This window comes from Rattus rattus, chromosome X (genome assembly GCF_011064425.1).
Source record: "Rattus rattus isolate New Zealand chromosome X, Rrattus_CSIRO_v1, whole genome shotgun sequence".
Lineage (NCBI taxonomy): Eukaryota > Metazoa > Chordata > Mammalia > Rodentia > Muridae > Rattus > Rattus rattus.
The window spans coordinates 86631521-86653053 of NC_046172.1; the positions used below are offsets into that span (position 1 = coordinate 86631521).

A 21533-nucleotide genomic window follows, 5' to 3' on the forward strand; every position below is an offset into this window, starting at 1 on the left:
TTTCTATAGCTCATCTTTAAGCAGAATCCCCTAAATAGGTAAGTCAATTAAATTCTTCTTATCTAAACAGACAGACTGTTCAGTAGATTAAGAGGATGTTTTGCTTGAGGCAGTTAGGGATAACCCAAAACATTGTTCCACTGTAAACCAGTGTCTCAGAATTGAGAATTCAAGGGATCCCAGAATATCTCAAGTATTTGGGTATTTTCAAGATTTGTGATAGACTATTATAACGCTAAGTAACCATGGTTCAATCTCGAATTGGACAATTAATAAGAAAATAATGAGATGAATCACCATACATTTTTCCTTGTAGGTCAGTAATTCATTTCTGACTATGGTGTTTTCAATAAAAATTTATGCCTAGGCAATGCTTGTGGGGGTCACTGACAATCACTGCTAGGCCTACAGCATAAAAAAAGAGAAGACTAAATAAGAATTTTTGTGGTAGAAGATTGCCAAAAACATTTTAAGGTACAAATATATTTTATGCCACTGGCCCAGAAGGCAGAGAGATAACTGCTTTAGCTGTAAACGTTATCTGGGAGACTAAATTACAAGACTACATACAACATTATGTTGGAAAGAGCAGATGTTCACCACATATAGTAGATAGTTTATTGTTGAGGAATATGCCAGAAGCAAAGAAATTACACGTGGACTGATCTCTGATCTATACAAAATGTAGGTCAAGCAATATGTAAAATCCAACCACATTGGATTACACATGCCTGCAATTGCATCACATAGGAGACAGAGACAAAAGGATGAATTCAAGGTCATCCTCACATATATACTAGATGTAAGGACCAGAGGTAGAATCTCCAGTGTGAACATTAAAGTTGACTGAGCACTGATGGCTCATTATACTCTTAGCCCTCAGAAGTCAGAGAAAGATGAATGGTACAAGAATGGCTAGCCATAATTCTAGAGGAATTTTAATAGAGATATAGTTGCTCTGGTAAGGGATTACATTCAAAAACCGTCTAGGATTATGTGATCCAGCTCGAATACAGACATGTATTGGATTACAGTATGATCTGGCGAGAATGCAGACACACCCTTAGCACACACCTTTATTCGCTAACAATGAAGGTAACATTAATTTCTAGAAGAAAGCAGTCATGTTTGAAAGTGGCATCTAAATGTGAAAAAGTGAAGAATCAGAAAAAAATCTGATAGAATGAGTTAGACATAAGACATAGCCAACACTTACGAGAACAGACAGGCAAGAGAGGCCACTTAAAAGCAATGCAGGAAGAGAAAATGGCAAGACATGGGTGTTGGTGGTGTGTATAGAAGTTTTACAGAGACACATTTCAGAGAGAAGAAGCTATACGGAGGTCAAGACAGAATGAGACTGAAAATAAGAAGCCAGAAGATTAGAACATACTGCCAAATCAGTATGAGTTGTATCATAGCAATTCAGTCAGAAGGCAAGAAAAGCAAAATTAAATCAGTCATCTTAGAAAATTAGATTGTCTCTTCCAGTCTTGATCTGTGTCCAGAGCTAAGGCTGTCCCACAGCCCCCGGAACGAAAACCTGTCTGGAGAGAGTGGGTCTCCCAGGAGTGCTCTCACTCCTAAACCCATTGATGAGACCACACTTTTGCTCCAATAACCGTCCTAAGAGGGACCTGCCAGGAGCACACATTGCACAGGAACTGCAGAGCCACCTGGAACCAGGATTCTTCAGTCTCTATCTGACCCCTTTGAGGAGGTGGTGTCCATGCAGCCTACAGACAAGTGTGCCCAGAGAGAACTGGTTTCCCAGGAGTGCTCTCATACCTACAACCACAGGCTTATAGGCCCAGAGGAGGGACATGCTCCAGCCAGAGACAGCAAGACAAACTAACATCAGAGAAAACCAGATGGTGAGAGGCAAGCTCAAGAACCTAAGCAACAGAAACCAAGACTAATTGGCATCATCAGAGCCCAGTTCTCCCACCAAAGCAAATACTAGATCCCTAACACACCGGAAAAGCAAGATTTGAATTTAAAATCACATCTCATGATTATGATAGAGGACTTTAAGAAGGACATAAATAATTCCTGTAAAGGGTTTGCAACCCCATAAGAACAACAATACCAACCTACCGGAGCTTCCAAGGACTAAATCACTACCCAAGGATTACACATGGACAGACCCATGGCTTCTGCTGTATATGTAGCAGAGGATGCCTTGTTGGGCACCAATGGGAGGAGAGGCCCTTGGTCGCTGAATCCCCCACCTCCAGAAGTGTAGGGGAAATTTCAGGGCAGGGAGGCAGGAAGGGGTGGGTAGTTGGGGAGCGGGAACACCATCATAGAAGTAGGGGGAGGAGGGGATGAGATAGGGGGATTATTGATGGGAAACTGGGAAAGGGGATAAAATTTGAAATGTAAATAAAAATATCCAATAAAAATAATAAATGAAAAAAAAATAAATACAGGAAAACACAGGTAAACAAGTCGAAACCCTTAAAGAGTTAATCCAAAAACCCACTAAGGAATTGCAGGAAAACACAACCAAACAGGTGAAAGAATTGAACAAAACCATCAAGAATCTAAAAATGGAAATAGTAACAATAAAGAAACCACAAGGAGAGACAACCCTGGAGACAGAATAACTAGAAAAGAGCTCAGGAGTCATAGATGCAAGCATCACCAACAGAATAAAAGAGATTGAAAAGAGATTCTCATGGGCAGCAGATACCATAAAAACATTGATACAGCACATAATATATACTCACTGATAAGTGGATATTGGCCCCAAAGCTTGGGATATGCAAGAAACTATTCAGACTATTTGAAGCTCTAGAAGTAAGACCAAAATGTGAATGCTTCAATCTTTCTTAGAAGGGGGAACAAAGTAGTCACTGGAGGAAATACAGGGACAAAGGGTAGAGCAGAGACTGAAGGAAAGGCCTTCCAGAGACTGCCCTACCTGGGGATCCAGCCCATATACAGCCACCAAACCCAGACACTGTTGCTGATGCCAAGAAATGCTTGCTGACAGGGGCCTGATCTGGATGTCTCCTGAGAGGCTCTGCCAGAGTCTTACTGATAGATATCAGGATGCGTGTAGCTAACCATTGGACTGAGCACAGGATACCCAATGTAGGAGGTAGAGAAAGGACTGAAGGAGCTGAAGGGGTTTACAATTCATAGGAAGAACAACAATATCCTCCAACTAGACCCCCCCCCAGAGCACCCAGGTAGTAAACCACCAACCAAAGAGGTGGAGGGACCCATGGCTCCAGAGGCATATGTAGCAGAGGATGGCATTGTCTGGCATCAATAGGAGGAGAAGCCCTTGGCCCCATGAAGGCTCATTTCCCCAGTTTAAGAATGCCAGGTTATTGAGGTTGGAGTGAGGGGAGTGCGAATGGGAACATCTTCCTTAAAGCAGCAGGGGATTTCTGTACATGGGGGAAAGGGCACAACATTTGAACTGAAATACCTAAATAGAAAAAAGGAATCCTAAAAAGAAAAAGAAAAAATAGTTTGTACAGAGATTAAAACCTTCCAGGCATTTTGATATTTAGGACAGCCCAATCTGGTTGTTTGTACAGCTTGTGTATGGCTCTCATCTCATTTGTTAATTTGAGGAAATAAACACTGTCAATTACATATGCTAGCCAAATCTGAGAATTCCAGGTTCAGTGAGATGCTCTGTCTCATTAAATACAGAGTGATTGAAGAAGACACCTGATATCAACCTCTGCCCTCTTCATGTTCATACAATTTTCTTTTCACTCACATAACATGTATTTACATACACAGAAATATACAGACACACATGCATTATTATACTATATAATGGAATGGCTACATACATACACACAAAGAAATAAAAGTAAGTAAATGAAAGAAAATTATGAAATCAGTTTTGGCTAACATGAAGTCAGACAGAAAGGAGAGGAAGAAAAAGGATTCTGAAGACTCCTAAGTGATAATGTAATGAAATGCTCTCCAGAGTTAGTGTATTCCTTAAGAAGATTTTGGTTTTGACTCAAAGTGAGGTGAGATTGCAGTGTAAACTTTCAAGGTAAAGGGTGACTCAATCTAACATATGCTGACAGGTATTTATATATATATCATATAAAGAATAAAACACGGAAGTACAAATGTTCAATAAAGAGCACAGTTAAGAAACAACTATAATACTACAATAAGTGCCTAATATGTTTTGGATCTGGGTTGTAGCATTGGCAATTATGAGAACTGGCCACATTGAGGAAATATTCTTAAGGTATCTGATGTAATTTGTTTAAAACAATAACACTGTGCCATATGGAAAAGCTCTCTCTCTCTCTCTCTCTCTCTCTCTCTCTCTCTCTCTCTCTCTGTGTGTGTGTGTTTGTGTTTCTGTGTGTATTGCTATGTGTGTTAGTTTTCTTTTGCTTTGATAAAATACCATGACCAAAACAACTTATGGAAGAAAGAGGTTATTTGGATTAGTGGTTTCCAAGAGAATCCAATGGCAAGGAGGCATGGCAGCAGGAGGCTGGAGCAGAGCAATCATGATCACCATCTTTAAACATAAGCAGTAACCTACACAGCAAAATTCAAGTAGGATGAGCCTATGACCTCTTAAAGCTTATCCACAGTGCCTTGATTCCTCCAGCAAAACTGCACTTACAATTACCTCTCCAAACAGGGCCACCCATCTGGAGACCAAGTGTTCAAATACCAGAGTCTACAGGGGACATTTTTCATTCAAACCACCACACTAAGGTTGAAGATAAATATTAAAGAAACCATTATCACAGTCTATTTTCTGAACGTACACATTCACCTCCAAAAGTTTCTTCTCTTGCTTCATTGGTGTTATTTTTGAGAAGCTGATATAGGAAGATCATGAGTTCAAGGTCAGCCTTGAAGAAAAATTAAAAACCCTATTTCAAAAATTTAAAAAAAAAGCACTTAAGAGAAAAAATCCACACTTGAAAAAAATAGGTATATAACGCGGCATGATTGAATATAGGAACCCCCAAATATGGGTGCAAGAGAGGAAAATAGAACAAAGACAATTCTGATTCTTTGGACCTGAGCAAATGGAAGGATAAAAGATGCCATATAATGAAATGAACATGTCTTAACAGACTTAAAAGACTGGAGAAATTAGGATTATACTACACCCTTAGCCATCAGAAAACTGAAAATTGAAATTAATTTGAGATTCCATCTGATATCAGTCAGAATATATATTATTAAGAAAACAATCACAACAAATAGTGACACGTATAGAGAGAGGCCTGTTCAGTGTCGAAGGGTACAGAACTGATACAGTCACTATGGAAATCATGGCTATTTCTCAAAGCGTTAAAAGTACATTTCTTTGTTATCCAGCTATGCCCCTGCTGGTCGTATACTCAAATGACTCTATGTTCCCTTACAGAGATGCTTGCACATTCATGTTCATTGCTCCCTTATTCACAACAGTAAGGAAATGGAATCAGGCGAGATGTTCATCAGGTGATGAATGCATAATGAAAATGTAATACATTTTACAGTGGAATATTATTGAGCTGTTAAGAAAAACGAAATTATGAAATTTGCAAGTAAATGGATGGAACTGGATAAAATTATACTGACTGAGATAAGCATCGGCCAGATGGAGAAACACTGCTTTTTATTTCTCATGTATGTATTCTAGCCTTTCATTCTTAGACTATTGTGTTTTACTCGGAGTGTCAAGGAAGGCAAGAAAAGCAGGGAGAGTCCACTAGAGGAAGAAGGATAATAGAATATAAGTGATATGTGTAAATGTAACTTTTACTTCCTAAGAGTAAAGGATGAGATGAGAGCCATACCCAAGCTTTGGCTGAGCCCAGAGTGTTTCTTTTTATGTTCTAACTTTCCCTAGACTAGTCCTGGAATCTTCTAGCCTTCATGCAATCTAATTTTTCTACCCATCGTACCTTTTTTTCTCTCCCTTCTTTTAAGTATCCTCTCTTCCTTGGCTGTTCTCATGTGAGTTGTGCATAGCATATCCTATCTCTGACTCATTCTGTAAAATCTTTCTCTGATTCTTCATTTTGTCTGCCCCTCAACTAGATGACACTTTAAAATATGGCTGTTTCTTTTTACAAACTAACCTTACCTTCGTTGTTAGGGATTAATGGTGCATATTAAGGGTTTGCCTGTATCCCAGTCAGATCATAGTGTAATCTGGGATGTATCTGCATTCCGACTGGATCATGTATACCTAGAAGGTCTTTGGATATTATCTCTTGCCAGAGCAGCCATGCTGCTTTATAGATGTGGAAGTAGAGATAGGAAATGCTGAGGAAAGAAGGTATAGACAGGAATGAAGGTAATACAGAAAGCCAAGGTGAAGGAAAGAGTTAATCAAATCTAAGAATACATGAAAAAGTGTGATACAAACTTTCTATTTTGTAGACCTATTAGAAAAACATAATTTAAAAATATATGAATGAGTATGTAATGTTTCTCCAAAAAGTCAAATATTATCAATGTATGGAATAGTCCCTCATGAATTGTTGGTCTGAGAGGTTTCAGAATATCTCAAAGCTTTTCAGACAATTGCCATTGCTCTTGGCTGCCACATAGAACTAGATTTTAAGCATCTATTTTGGAAGACACTACACACTTGGGTTGCAGGACCCTGTGTACTCAAATTGTGACTGAGATAGAAGTTTTCTCCTATCTGGACACTTTTCATAGCATTGAAAGATGCTATTCAGTCTACTGGAGAAGAAAAATCACCAACTGTTTTACCCGGCTATGTACCCTGCAAGGTACAATAATGATATGCCAGACAATATTACTAGTGTAATATCATGATTATTATATAGATAACCAATCTCTCTATGCTTGGGTTTGAGGGTGGCTTCCAAGGAAGAAACTAGGATTGTAAGCATAGTCAAGAGCCTGCAGATAGGGAATGTCATCAACCCAAGGTATTTATTACTATTATTTTACTAAATATATATGGTGGTCATAAGGTGGTGCCTTCATGTGGTCCGGATTTTTATTAGTGTTGTGCACTCTCAGCCTTCATCAGAGAACCTTAATTTTTAAACAGACAGTAGTTACTATAGAGACCTCTAACTGGTCAAAGAGCTGAGAATATGTGACTTTGGAATGCTTGGCTTTAAATGAGTTATCAATATCCCCCTCTACGAATCTCAGTGAACATTATAGGAAAGAAGGTAGGAAAAGTGAAAGCTCCAGAGCACGGCGAGGACTACTGTGAAAGTGTTTTTGGGTATCAAATGGCAACTGTACTCACGAACTCACTGTCGTTTCAGGAGACTTACACAAAATTAGGCCTGTCACCATTTCATCATGCAAAGAGGGTGGCATTCATGAGGCCCTATCCATCACTGAGAGACTATGGTAGTTGATGGTTTCTGGGAACGGGGTAACATTTTTTCAGTGCTTAAACAACTGATAATATGCCCCTACTTCAATAAATAACACTCTACTCACGCTCAAGTAAGCCACCACAATTAAACTCAATGATTTAAAATAAATATCAAAGTAGAAAGGGGCTTGCTTGAAGGAAATTACTCATAGGAAACAAAAGTGGATGTTGATGGTGAAAACAAACAAAATTAAAAATATACAGATATGACAATGTTAAAGAATAAAAATTGTTGAAGATTTCATCATGATTTTAGATTGCCTTACCCTTGGAATTGCTTGGAAATTACTATTTGTTTCTGTAATTACTTTTGTATTTTCCTGAATCATGAAACACGTAGCTCTATTGTCACTTTTGTTGCTCTGTACATTTGAACAATTAGAGTATAAAACGTTACATGGGAGTTTTAGAAAATATGTATAAACATAAATGTAACTGTCTAAACGGCAACCAACAGATTGGGAAAAGATCTTTACCAATCCTACAACAGATAGAGGGCTTATATCCAAAATATACAAAGAACTCAAGAAGTTAGACCGCAGGGAGACAAATAACCCTATTAAAAATGGGGTTCAGAGCTAAACAAACAATTCACAGCTGAGGAATGCCGAATGGCTGAGAAACACCTAAAGAAATGTTCAACATCTTTAGTCAAAAGGGAAATGCAAATCAAAACAACCCTGAGATTTCACCTCACACCAGTGAGAATGGCTAAGATCAAAACGCAGGTGACAGCAAATGCTGGCGAGGATGTGGAGAAAGGGGAACACTCCTCCATTGTTGGTGGGATTGCAGACTGGTACAACCATTCTGGAAATCAGTCTGGAGGTTCCTCAGAAAATTGGACATTGAACTGCCTGAGGATCCAGCTATACCTCTCCTGGGCATATACCCAAAAGATGCCCCAACATATAAAAAAGACACGTGCTCCACTATGTTCATCGCAGCCTTATTTATAATAGCCAGAAGCTGGAAAGAAACCCAGATGCCCCTTCAACAGAGGAATGGATACAGAAATGTGGTACATCTACACAATGAATATTACTCAGCTATAAAACAATGACTTTATGAAATTTCAGGGCAAATGGAGGAACTGGAAAATATCATCTGAGTGAGCTAACCCAATCACAGAAAGACACATACATGGTATGTACTCATTGATAAAGTGGCTAATAGCCCAATGCTTGAATTACCTAGATGCCTAGAACAAATGAAACTCGACGGATGATCAAAATGTGAATACGCATATCGCTCCTGAGAGACACAGCCAGAATACAGCAAAATACAGAGGCATATGCTAGGAAACCACTGAGCTGAGAACAGGACCCCCTGTTGAAGGAATCAGGAGAAAGAACTGGAAGAGCTTGAAGGATCGAGACCCCATATGTACAGCAATGCCAACCAAACAGAGCTTTAGGACTAAGCCACTACCCAAAGACTATACATGGACTGACCCTGGACTCTGACCTCCATAGGGTAGCAGCAATGAATATCCTAGTAAGAGCACCAGGGAAGGGGAAGCCCTGGTCCTGCTAAGACTGAACCCCAGTGAACTAGACTGTTGGGGAGAGGGCAGCAAGGGGGGAGGATGGAGGGGAACACCCATAAGGAAGGGAGGGGGGGGGGATGTTTGCCTGGAAACCGGGAAAGGGAATAACACTCGAAATGTATATAAGAAATACTCAAGTTAATAATAATAATAAAAAAAATAGTTAACCACTCGAAAAAAAATGTAACTGTCTAAGGTATCAAAAATTATGGAAAAGTATTTTTCATTATTATATGAATGTATGGTGTGTGTGTGTTTGTGTTGTGTGTGTGTGTGTGTGTGTGTGAGAGAGAGAGAGAGAGAGAGAGAGAGAAAGAGAGAGAGAGAGAGAGAGGGATGTAGTATGATGTGAGTATGGAGGTGAAAGGAAAACTTTGTGGAGTCAATTCTCTTTTTCTGTCTTTATTTGGGTTCTAGGGAGTAAACTCTGGTCATCAGGCTTATGTGGTAATCACTTATCTGTTGAGCCATTCTTGCTGGTCTTGCCTGTAAAATATAGACATAGAGCTTTAGTATCTTTCTTTTATGTAACATCTAATAATTGAATATAATTCATAGAATATTCAGAATACAGACCAAAGAAATAATACTTTACTGCAGGTTATTTAAGCACATTAAAATAAATTCAGGTAGTGATTCAATTTTATAATAAAAATAGACCAGATATATTGGAACATGTCTTCTTAAACTGATAGATATCAGTAAACTATAAAGATTAAATGCCCTAACATCAAATTGTCTTCTAAAAATATGCACTTTACCTGGAGATTAGTGTAACTCTTAGTCCTCATTGGGGAAGTATCTTTGTTCAGTGGATGGTGCATAGTACAGATATTTATACCTGGTCAAAGTGTGAAGAAAATAATATATGGAGAGTAGTTTCAAGACATCCATCCCTTAGTACTCATGGGACATTTTAGAAATGGGAAGGAGATATGAAGCAGGAGGTCAAGGACTTAAAAGTTACTTCTGGATATGATAAGACTGTTAATACCAGGAAATCTGAGCAGCATAAGACCCCTGTTACATGTTGGAGCAAGCTTGCTCAGGTATTGTGGCATGATTGTAGCAGAGGCAGATGTCCTCACCCATAGCTAATATAGACCCATTGACATTTGATGGCTAATGAGCAAGGGAGAATGTGTTCTCTAGGTTTGTGGTCTTAGTAGATTGACCATATTCTAGTAAGTGGTCACTCATTGATATCTACATAGGCAGCACTTAGTAGATTATAAAAATAAACAAATAAAATTTTTAAAGAGCACTTGATAGTTAGGATGTGGATATGTGGACTGGAGATCCTTGAGAAAGGTTCACTGTTTCCTAAGTTTTAGATCACTTCTGGGCTCTATCTGCACCCAGAGCTAAGGCTGTCCTCCATACCCAAAATATGCCCAGAGAGAGTTGGTCTCCCAGGAGTGCTCTCACTCCTAAGACCAGAGGCTCATAGGCCCATCGGAGGGGAAGCTCCAGTCGGAAGCAGCAAGAATAACTAACACCAGAAACAACCAGATGGTGAGAGGCAAGCACAAGAACATAAGCAACAGAAACCAAGACTACTTGGCCTTATCAGAACCCAGTTCCCCCAGCACAGCAAGTCTTGGATATCCCAACACATTGGAAAAGCAAGATTTGGATTTAAAGTCGCATCTCATGATGATGATGATAGAAAACTTTAAGAAGGACACAAATGATTCACTTAAAGAAATACAGGAGAACACAGGTAAAGAAATAGAAAGCCCTTAAAGAGGAAACAAAAACAATCCCTTAAAGAATTATAGGAAAACACAACCAAATAGGTGGAAGGAATTGAACAAAGCTATTCAGGATCAAAATGGAAATAAAACAATAATGAAATCACAAAGAGAGACCAACTGGAGATAGAAAATCAAAATAGACTAAGAGTCATATGTAAGTATCACTAACAGAATATAAGAGAAGAGAGAATTTAGGCAGAAGATACCATAGAAATATTCTACACAATGATCAAAGAAAACAAGAAAACTAAAAAACTCAACCCAAAAATATCCAGAAATCCAGGACAATGAGAAGATAAAGGAACCTACATAAGAGAGACAGAAGAGCAAAGAATATCTCAACTTAGATGGCACAAGTAATATATTCAAATATGAATTAGTAAATAGTACCTCCTAACCTAAAGAAGGAGACGTCATGTGAACTATACAGGAAGCCCTACAGAACTCTGACGTTTTAGATCCTAAGGGAAGTATTGCTGCTTTCATTCCTTTAAAATTCATATAATCTTGCTAGGCTCAGTGGCACACACCTTTAGTTTTTGTGTTTGGGAGGCAGAGGCATCTGTATCTGTGTGTGTTCGATGCCAACCTGGTCTACAAAGCAAGTGTTAGAACAGCCAGAGCTACACAGAGAAATCCTATCTTGAAAAGTCAAACAAAACAGTTATTGAAAATGTATATATTCTCACTAATATTATAATTTGTCATTTGTAAAGCAAAGTATTTAAATACACATCTGAATACTTATAAAAAAAATCTCCATCACATATGCAGGTACCAAACCCAAACCTAGACACTATTATTGATGCCATAAAGTGCTTGCTGACAGGAGCCTGATATGGTTGTCTCCTGAGAGGATCGTGCCAGAGCCTTCTGGATACAGATGAAGATGCTTGCAGTTAACCATTGGACTGAGCATGGGGCCCCCAGTGAAGGAGTTAAAGGATTGAAAGAGCTGAAGAGCTTTTGCAAACCCATAGAAAGAACATCAATATCGACCAACCAGAACCTCCAGAGCTTCTAGTGAATAAACCACCAACCAAAGAGTACACATGGAGGGATCCATGGCTCCAGCCACATATGTAGCAGAAGATGACATTGTCTGGTATCAGTAGGAGGATAAACCTGTGGTTCTGTAAAGGCTCATTTCCACAGTGTAGGGGAATGCCAGGACAGTGAGGTGGGAGTGGGTTCATGGGAGGGGGGACATATTCATAGAAGTGGGGGGAGGAGGATAGCAAAGGGGGAAACTGAAAAGGGGATAGCATTTAAAATGTAAATACATAAACTATCTATCTAAAAAATACTCCAAAGATAAAAAGTACTAGATGGGGGAGTATGGGGAGGAACAATCTTATAGAAGTGGAGGAGAGGGTTAGGGACAAGGTTCCGGAAAATGGAAAGGAACATTTAGAATGTAGTACTAAAGAAATACCGTTAATAAAAAAAATCCATCTCACCACCCTTCTGGTTAAATTAGTACACAAATTTATTTAGTATATTAAGGCCCCTGGCTTTGGTATAATGACAAAAATAAGTCAAGAAAATATCTACATCTACAGTATATAAGAATGCTGATTCTAGCTTGGCATGTAAGGGACAGTATAACATTGCTTCTTGCCCCTGTAGCAGAGCCAGTAGGGTGTGGGTCTCCAAGAGTGTTGACGGTTGCTCTGGGTTAAAGGCTTGTATGTATAATAGTGTACATATTTTCATGTTCTTCCTTTGAGGAATACCCTTTCTGTTAAGGTTAGTGACCTCATGATAATCAGTAACAGCATGAGTCTGGGATTTGAGGGTGTGGCTATGTCTCAGCAAAATGGTAGAATGCTGTGGTCCTGTACGGGCTCATTTCCCCAGTGTGCTGGGGGAATGCCAGGGCAGTGGGTGGGGAGTGGGTTCATGGGAGGGGAGCATGCTCATAGAAGTGGGGGGAGGGATAGTAAAGGGGAACTGAAAAGGGCCCCAAGGCTGTAGGGAAGAATGCTGAAAATGTGAGTTTGAAAATTTACAATTTCTCAACTATGCAAAATATAAGGGTGTAATATTAATTGTATAAGGAGTGTCACAGATCTAAAGGAACCTGTACTTTGAGCCAGCTTGTCAGAAAGATAGTAAGGAAGGAGATATAGATATTTAGGGAGTGATGATCACAAGGTAAAACCCCACCTCACTAAGGTTTTTTGTTTGTTCTTACAAAGGCTTGTGGATGCCTGAGTTCAAGGTCAGTCTAAGATAGAGAAGTTAAAGTCTAGGGCCAGTAAGAATGTTCATTTAAGGGCAGGGTCCCATTCAGCTATTTTAATTGTCTGTGATTATGTTTGCTGTCTCTAACAATCAAGGGGCTGGGATCACGGGATGCTGATTTGAGGGATAATCAAAAAGGGAACCTGTGGTAATGACTACATTGATATGTAAAATTAAAAAATTGATTTTGATCTGCAAGAGCTCAGCTATCCAGAGAGTGTTTAGAATTGCAAAAAAGCTGTCTCAAGCAGAGAGCTGTCTGGACATCTCCAGAAAAATCAGAACATAGACAATCTGGAAAGCTGTCTTGAGCAGAACATAGGCCATCAGTTTGTAACCCATGATTTGACTTTGAGTCACTTTTTCACTGCTCTTAAACACCCCATTCTCTCAAGAACCTCTCCAAGCCAAAGGCTGGTCCTTGGCATAACCTTTTCATATGATGTAGTCAGCAAGAACATTATTAAAAGTACATTCATAATCACGAAAAATATATCTGATTTATTGACTTCATGGGCTAGCAGTATGGCTCAAAAGATAAAGGTACTTGCTGTGAAGTTCAATGATGCACAGGTTAGAATGAGAGACCTGACTCCCTAAGTTATCATTTGACCTCCACATACTCATTCTGTCATGTACATGTCCATACACACAGAAACACAGACAAGCACATATAAAAGTATATTAATAATTTAATAAAAATATAAAGTGATAAGACAGTTTTATAGATAAAATCCTACTTGGAGGAACATGAGGTTGTCTATTAACAGAAAGTTTCTAAAGTGTATACTAAAATATAGTCATTCTTTAGCACTAGTAGAATTATGGACATTTTGATTACTCTGAATTTCTAAAAGAGATATGTACTGCTTTATAATACAAATGTGCAAATCCACAGCAACAAAGGTGACAATAAAGAAAATATCTATAAAATTGCACAAGTCATACTTTCCATGGAGGCCACCCTTTTTCATGCATCATAGGAAGAACTTTCAATAGCATGTTATTACTGGCATTCCATGACTATAAATCTGATAGAGGTTAGTATAAGCAATGAGTGACCAAATCAAGTGTTTAAAGTCCTTACAAGCAACTTTTCAAATCTGAAAAATGTAGCTAAATACCCACATGTTCATAAGATTACTTTCAAGTTTTTTTTAAAAAAAAAAACAAATTACAGTAGTAAGTTAAACAGATAATTATTAAGTATTCCCAGAGACTCAAATGCTGTATAAAAGGGAAAATGGGGAGAAAATTCTCAATAGAAACACAAGAAAGCTAGCATCTTTAATTTTTCTATTAAAGATTCACTTTCCTTTCTCCATATGGCAAGACAAAAATCTGTATATTCAGCCAAGTACAGATTATGCAAGGTCACGAGGGACAGAAGAAACAAGGATAAATGAAATCTACTGATAATTGAGAAACCTGATTTTACATGATATTTGTAACTGCCTCTTGGACAGAGTCCTTCTGTGAAGCCGATAATGAGGAATATAATTGAGTAGTGGGACCTCATCTGATTTCGGGTATCCTTTGCGGGTGCTAATGAACAGTGAAATGGTCAAAGGCTGCTAGCCAAAGGAAACCATTGGAGAAAGAGCAGAACATAAATAATCCACAAAACAAGTTTATCATCCTCAAATCAGAGAAATTGACTACACCGACAGTCATCCTTTGAATACCCATCAAATTAATTCCACATGAGGATGGCCAGAAATCATCCCATTACTGATTTTTTTTGCCCATTGTGTTTTAGTTCTATCCTAAGTTTTGGCTATCCAAAGCATCTAGTTCTTGGCCCTTCTTGACAGTGTCAGGGGTGGACTGTTTCTGATGGTATGGGTCTCAAGCTGGTCACTGGTTGTCCACTCTCACAGTTTCTGGGCCACCTTTAACATCAGGACATCTTGTAGGTAGGACAGATTGTGGGAAGAAGGTTTTTGTGGCTGAATTGGTGTCTTAGGATTTCATTGTTGTGAAGAGAAACCAAGACCAAGGAAACTCTTATAAAGGAAAGCATTTAGTTGGGGCTGGCTGATACTCGCTCAGAGGTACAGTCCATTATAATCATGGCTGGAAGTCTACCAATACATAGGCAGAATTGGTGCTGGAGACAAGACTTCTTGGCTGGTTACGGGAGATGGCCAGTTCAGGCTCCATAACCCTCATTGCCTTAGTTAGGATCACCCTCGCAGATTCTGGGAGCTTCATCACAGTAGGTTTCCAGTTCACCCAAGAGATGAGCCCTACAGTAGAGTTGTCTCTCTCAGTATTCTTTCAGTTCATCCCCTTCCCATTTCATCCCACCTGTTTCCATCCTCACCCCTTCAATCCATTTTTTTTTTCTTGTCTACCCACAATGTCTGTTCTATTTCCCTTCTCAGTGAGACTCAAATGATCCTGGTTGGGCCCTCCCTGTTACTTTGCTTTTCTGGGTCTGTGCACTGTAGCCTGATTATCCTTTACTTTACTGCTAATATTGACTTTAAGTGAGTATATACCATGTTTGTCTCTCTGGATCCAGATGCTCTCATTCAGGATAATCTTTTCAAGTTCTATCCGTTTGCTATCTTTGACTTGTTGACCCTTTACTCCTAGTGTATTGCCTCACCTAGCTTTGGTATGCCATGTTTGGTTGATATCCATGGGAGGCTTGCCATTTTCTAGAGAGAAATGGAGAAGGAGGAGATGGAATTCTGAGAAGACAGGAGGTTTTAGGTGTGCCTGAGAGGAGGGGAGGGAGCAGAAATGGCAGTCAGGACATAAAAAAGGATGAATGAATGAATGAATGAATGAATGAATGAATGAATAGTTTAGTTGAGCATGGGGTAGCACAGCCTGGAATTTTAGTACTTGAAGAGCAGAGGTAGGAAAATCAAGGCCACCCTAGACTACACAGTGAGTTTGAGACCAGGGACATGAGATCCTGTTCAAAGGAACAAAAACCTGAAATGAACAAACAAATTGTCATGTATGCATATTATAGCTTGGTTAACCTGAATTATGCTATAGTCTTAATAATTTTCTATATCATACTACTTTTCTTTTTTAATTTTTATTGGATATTTTTTACTTACATTTCAAAGGTTATCCTCTTTCTCTGTTTATAACCTCCTTATACCATTTCTCCTCCTCCTGGTTCTTGCTCCCCTACCTACCTACCCACCCCTTCCTGCCTCCCTGCCCTGGCATTCTCTTACACTGGGGCATTGAGCCTTCACAGGACCAAGGGCCTTTCCTCCCAGTGATGTCCTACAAGGCCATCCTCTGCTACATATGTGGCTGGAGTCATGGGTCCCCCCACGTGTACACTTTTTTTGGTGGTTTAGTCCCTAGGAGCTCTGGGAGGGTCTGGTTGGTTGCTATTGTTCTTCCTATAGGGTTGCAAACCCCTTCAGCTCCTTCAGTACTTTATCTAACTCCTATATTGGGGACCCTGTTCTATGTCCAGTGTTTGTCTGTGAGTATCTACCTCTGTATTTGTCAGGCTCTGGCAGAGCCTCTCAGGCTCCTGTTTGCAAGCATTTTTTGGCATCCACCTTAGTGTCTGGGTTTGTTGTCTATATGTGGGATGGATCCCCAGGTGGGGCAGTCTCTAGATGACCTTTCATTCAGTCTCTGCTCCGCATTTTATCTCAGAATTTCCTCCCTTGAGTATTTTGTTCCCCCTTCTAAAAAAACGACTGAAGCATCTACATTGTCAATATGACAAAATGGCAACCAACATATTGGGAAAAGATCTTTACCAATCCTACATCTGATAGAGGGCTACTATCCAATATATTTAAGGAACTCAAGAAAATAGGTTAAAGAGAACCCAATAACCCTATTAAAAATGGGTTAAAGAGCTTAACGAAGAATTCTAAACTTAGGAATATTGAATGGCTGAGAAACACCTAAAGAAATGTTCAACATCCTTAGTCATCAGGGAAATGCAAATCAAAACAACCCTGAGATTCCTCCTTACACCAGTCAGAATGGCTAAGATAAAAAACTCAGGTGACAACAGATGCTGGTGAGGATGTGGAGAAAGAAGAATACTCCTCCATTGTTTGTGGGATTGCAATCTGGTACAACCACTCTGGAAATCAGCCTGGAGTTTCCTCAGAAAATTGGACATAGTACTACCTGAGGACCCAGCTACACCACTACTGGGAATATACCCAAAAGATGCTCCAATGTATAACAAGGAAACATACTCCAGTATGTTCATAGCAGCCATATTTATAATAACTAGAAGCTGGAGAGAACCCAGATGTCCTTCAACAGAGGAATGGACACAGAAAATGTGGTACATTACACAATGGAGTACTACTCAGCTATTAAGAAAAATGACTTCATGAAATTCTTAGGCAAATGGATGGAACTAGAAAATATCATTCTGAATTATGTAACCCAGTCACAAAATAACACACATGGGATGCACTCACTCATAAGTGGATATTAGCCCAAAAGTTCAAATTACCTAAGATATAATTCACAAACCACATGAAGCTAAAGGAGGAAGACCAAAATGTGGATGCTTCCGTCCTTCTTAGTGCTTTTTATTGGCAGTAATGATAGGCTGTTTATTGTTGGAGCACAATCAACTGCAGGCTTTTCAGCTAAATTTTGCCAACAGGCTGCTTGTGAGTCAGGGCTCTGGCAGCCATTCCTGCTTTAGACCAATGGGAATGTTATTGACACACTCCTGCGTCTTTCTGGGATAGAATATAAGCATTGCTGGCATTCAAATCATATTTTTTATTTTTGTTCCAAATTCATGTTCTAGTAAACAGACTTTGAAAGCATTGTTATGGTGAACATTTTGTGGTTTATGTTAAGCATTTGGTTTTCAAGGATTGTAGAAAATAAATGTTTTTAGAGTCAATTATTTTCAAGTATCACACAATAAACTCTAATATTTGAAACTAAAACAGTATCAATGTTTGATTAGTAATTAAGCTCTCAAATGGTTATGAAAGTAATTTTCTTTTATAAGCCTGTACTTTAGGACAAATTACTTGATATACTTATTAATATTGAAAACTTTAACTATATCTACATATAATTATTAGTGTGTATTTCTACAGTGGTAGTGAATGTGATTTTCATTTATGGGAGCAGTTTAAAACAAAGTATACTGAAAACCATGATATTTGTAAATAAAACTGTATCTTCACATGAATATTAATTATGTTACTACAGGAACTGTGAGAGTAGTCTCCATTTATAGCAGTCATTTTGAGTATATGAGACTTCATCATTTTAATTTCAACTGCTACTTCTTGATCTTGTTCTCTGAGAGTATATTCTTATGTCTACATTGTCAACAAAAAGGAAATTATCTAGTTATATACATGTAAACTGTAATACTACTTTAATAATATATACTATGTTCTAGCTTTTGCTTAAAACTAAAAATATAAAGTCATTTTCAGTTTAGTTACAGGTAATAGGCACCAAATACTAATAGATTGTATTTGTAAAACACTGTCATTTATACATGTTTTTCATGTTTCCTCTCATTTTGCTCTGGCTTGTTATCTGTTAGTTAAAAAACCTATGGAAGTGTAGTGGTAGTTCTACAGTGAGAGTCTAATACTGTGTGTAATCATTTATGTCCAGGTGTCTAGATGTCTAGCACAGCAGACCTATTTGGATTTTATTTACTTATGTGAAGCCTTGCAGATATGATCTGAGCTATAATAACTGGATAAGCTGACATTGATTTGTGCTTCTAGCACAAAGACAAGAATCCAGATGAATAAGCCAGAAGGAGCTATCATTATGAAACTATATTTTTGACGTAATCTGTTCAATCAGGAACACAATAGTTTGTATAAGGAAGATGAGGCGATTCGGTAGAGCCCACGTGGAAGTTTTCTGTGCTAAAAGCTCAGGGTCAGGGTGGCAGTGCCAAGTTCTGATACGCAGTAGATCAAATTATCATTAGAGTCAAACTAAGAGCTCAAAAGCATAGGGTCATTGCTGTTTATTACGTAGTAATGTGCTGCTATACACATAATACCACAAATGACTATTGAAATGTGATAGAAAAATGAGCTTATCACATGGTGGTTGACTTCAGAGGTGTTATGGAAGCAGATGATGCCAGTGGAGCATAGAGCAGATCTGGAATAGAGGCAGAGATGATAAATGCCACAAGGACAAGGAAAATATCATTAGTCATTCATAAACAACCGGAAGACTCCTTAGATCTATTCTTCCCTATTAGACCGGAACAGAAAGACTTGACTATTGCAGGGTGGTAGTACTGTATTTTACAATTATTGGAATTCTCTTAAATGATCTTTTTTTGTGAGTGTAGTAGTGAAGATTGAACCAGGAGCCTTATGCTTACAAATCAATTGTTCTACCATTGAGCAACAGCCTTACCACTGTTTCTATTATGAAATATGATGTTCCATATACTCACATCCTTTGTGGATTTCAAAGAAACTAAAGGTCACATGCATAGCATAGACATATTTTTTCTATTACTACCAAACCCAATCAATCTATACAAATCACAATTCAATGTATAATCCATTTCTCCCATGGTATCTTCCATCCTACACATAATCATTCTACTATTCTATTCCAAATTTCATACAACTATTACATTATTATATATTCACAACCTTTTATCAATCCATGTAGGGAGTTGTAGGGTGAAATGACAAAGGCATTTTCAGCTGTACCAGAAATACATAAAAATTGTAAAATAGCATTAGAAAGATATATATATATGTATATATATATATCTTTCTTCTTCATATATATATATATTTCTTTCTTCATATATATATATATATATATATTTAAAAAACAGTCTTAATAGTGACTAAATGTAAAGTTTCTTATGGTCTAGGTCCTAAGGTGTGGTGAAGGACTTATTTTATAGTTAATATAATAAAGCACAGTACTGTCCTACTTATATTAGAAAGCAGGAAAGATAAATGACGATATCTTTTCAATGCTTGTATAAATGTATTTTAGATCCAAGGGGATTCCACTAGGCTGTAGATTGACACAGGGGAAAGTAAATCTGGACTCTGAAGTGGAGAGCATATGGTTTCATGGGAGTAGAGCTTGCTGTACTGTATACCAGTATTCTATATAAAGAGTCTTTCAATGGAGAAGTAAAAATCAGGAGTTAAGCTATGTGATCTAAGTTAGAAGGTTGATTGGATGATAGAAATCTATCAAAAGATGGGATAAGATAGGAAACCGAGGAAATGCTACCTTTATGTACTTCTTTTATACTTTCTCTTCTGGGTAGGAAAGGAGTTATTTAACTTTAATTTTGTTTATGTTTAAATTATTTGAAACACAGTCACATTGAGGATCTCATGCTGGCACCAGACTTTTTATAAAGCCTAGGGTGACCTCTAAGCATCTGACTGCTTTTGCCTGCCTAGTAATAAGACTGCAGTTGTATGTCACCATGCCCTGCTTGAAAAGAAGTTACTACAGCACCAAGTCTGATGATAGCTCAGCTTTACTGTTATAACTACCAATTATTTGGTCAAGTAATTTTAGAAGTATTTTATGCCAGCACATCTAGTATCAAAAAGTGTACTATCTAAGCATATAAGATAGCTTTGGAGATTGGTGATCTTATGCAGAGCCCAACTTTCTTTCTAAGTGCGGGAATACAGATGCATGGAAGAAGAAAATTCAGACAGTGAGTTAAGAGGTGACCCGCCCAAACATGTGCTGCTTTGTAAAGACACTAGACACATAGTCAAAAATAAATGGATGAATGAATATATGCATGACAGTCACATACAAGATGAAAATTGATACTTAATACAATGTAATTTAAGAAAAAAGATAATGGAGCAAAATTAGCACATATTAATTTACAAACATAATAAAGTGAAGATATTTTAGCCATGAACTATACAAACTAGAATGTAACAGAGTTTATTAAACACATAATGATGATGTTAAAATAAGTGCCTGTAATAGCAATTAGTGAAAAACGAGGCTATGAAATTGAAGGAAAGTGGGAAGGGGTATAGTGAAAGCATTAGAGGAAGGAAAGGGAAGGGAGAAATGTTGGAATTCTATTATAATCTCAAAAATGAAATAAAGTAATCAATAGAGAATGATCGACAGAAGCTCACTAATCTCTAAGTAGACTCAATTATGTAAATAGAAATGGAAGTATATTCTTTACACTACAGTATGTAAAAACAAGAAGTTAGAAACCAAAATATTCACCAAGACAATATTGATTATATAAATATGTTAATGTCAGGGCGATACATCACGTGTCCTTTAAATCAGTGATGTGGGAGAAAGGGGGAACACTCCTCCATTGTTAGGAAGCCAGACTGCTAGGGATATTGAACTGCCCAGTGATCCAGCTCCTGGAAGATACACTCAAAAGAGCCCAAATATAAAAAGACACATGTCCACTATGTTCATCGCAGCCTTATTTATAATAGCCAGAAGCTGGAAAGAACCCAGATGCCCTTCAACAGAGGAATGGATACAGAAAATGTGGTACATCTACACAATGGAATATTACTCAGCTATCAAAAACAATGACTTTATGAAATTCGTAGGCAAATGGTTGGAACTGGAAAATATCATCCTGAGTGAGCTAACC

At 38.1% G+C, this 21533-nt stretch overlaps 1 protein-coding gene across 1 annotated transcript in view; it reads left to right on the plus strand.

The window, feature by feature from the left end:
* The first annotated feature begins 15071 nt into the window (after positions 1-15071).
* The window catches only part of Cenpi (centromere protein I), a 44938-nt gene continuing 38476 nt past the window's right edge, over positions 15072-21533 (plus strand). The window contains exon 1 of the mRNA XM_032889441.1: positions 15072-15146. Within this exon, the coding sequence (XP_032745332.1) occupies positions 15072-15146 (75 nt within the window). The remainder of the gene's footprint in view (positions 15147-21533) is intronic.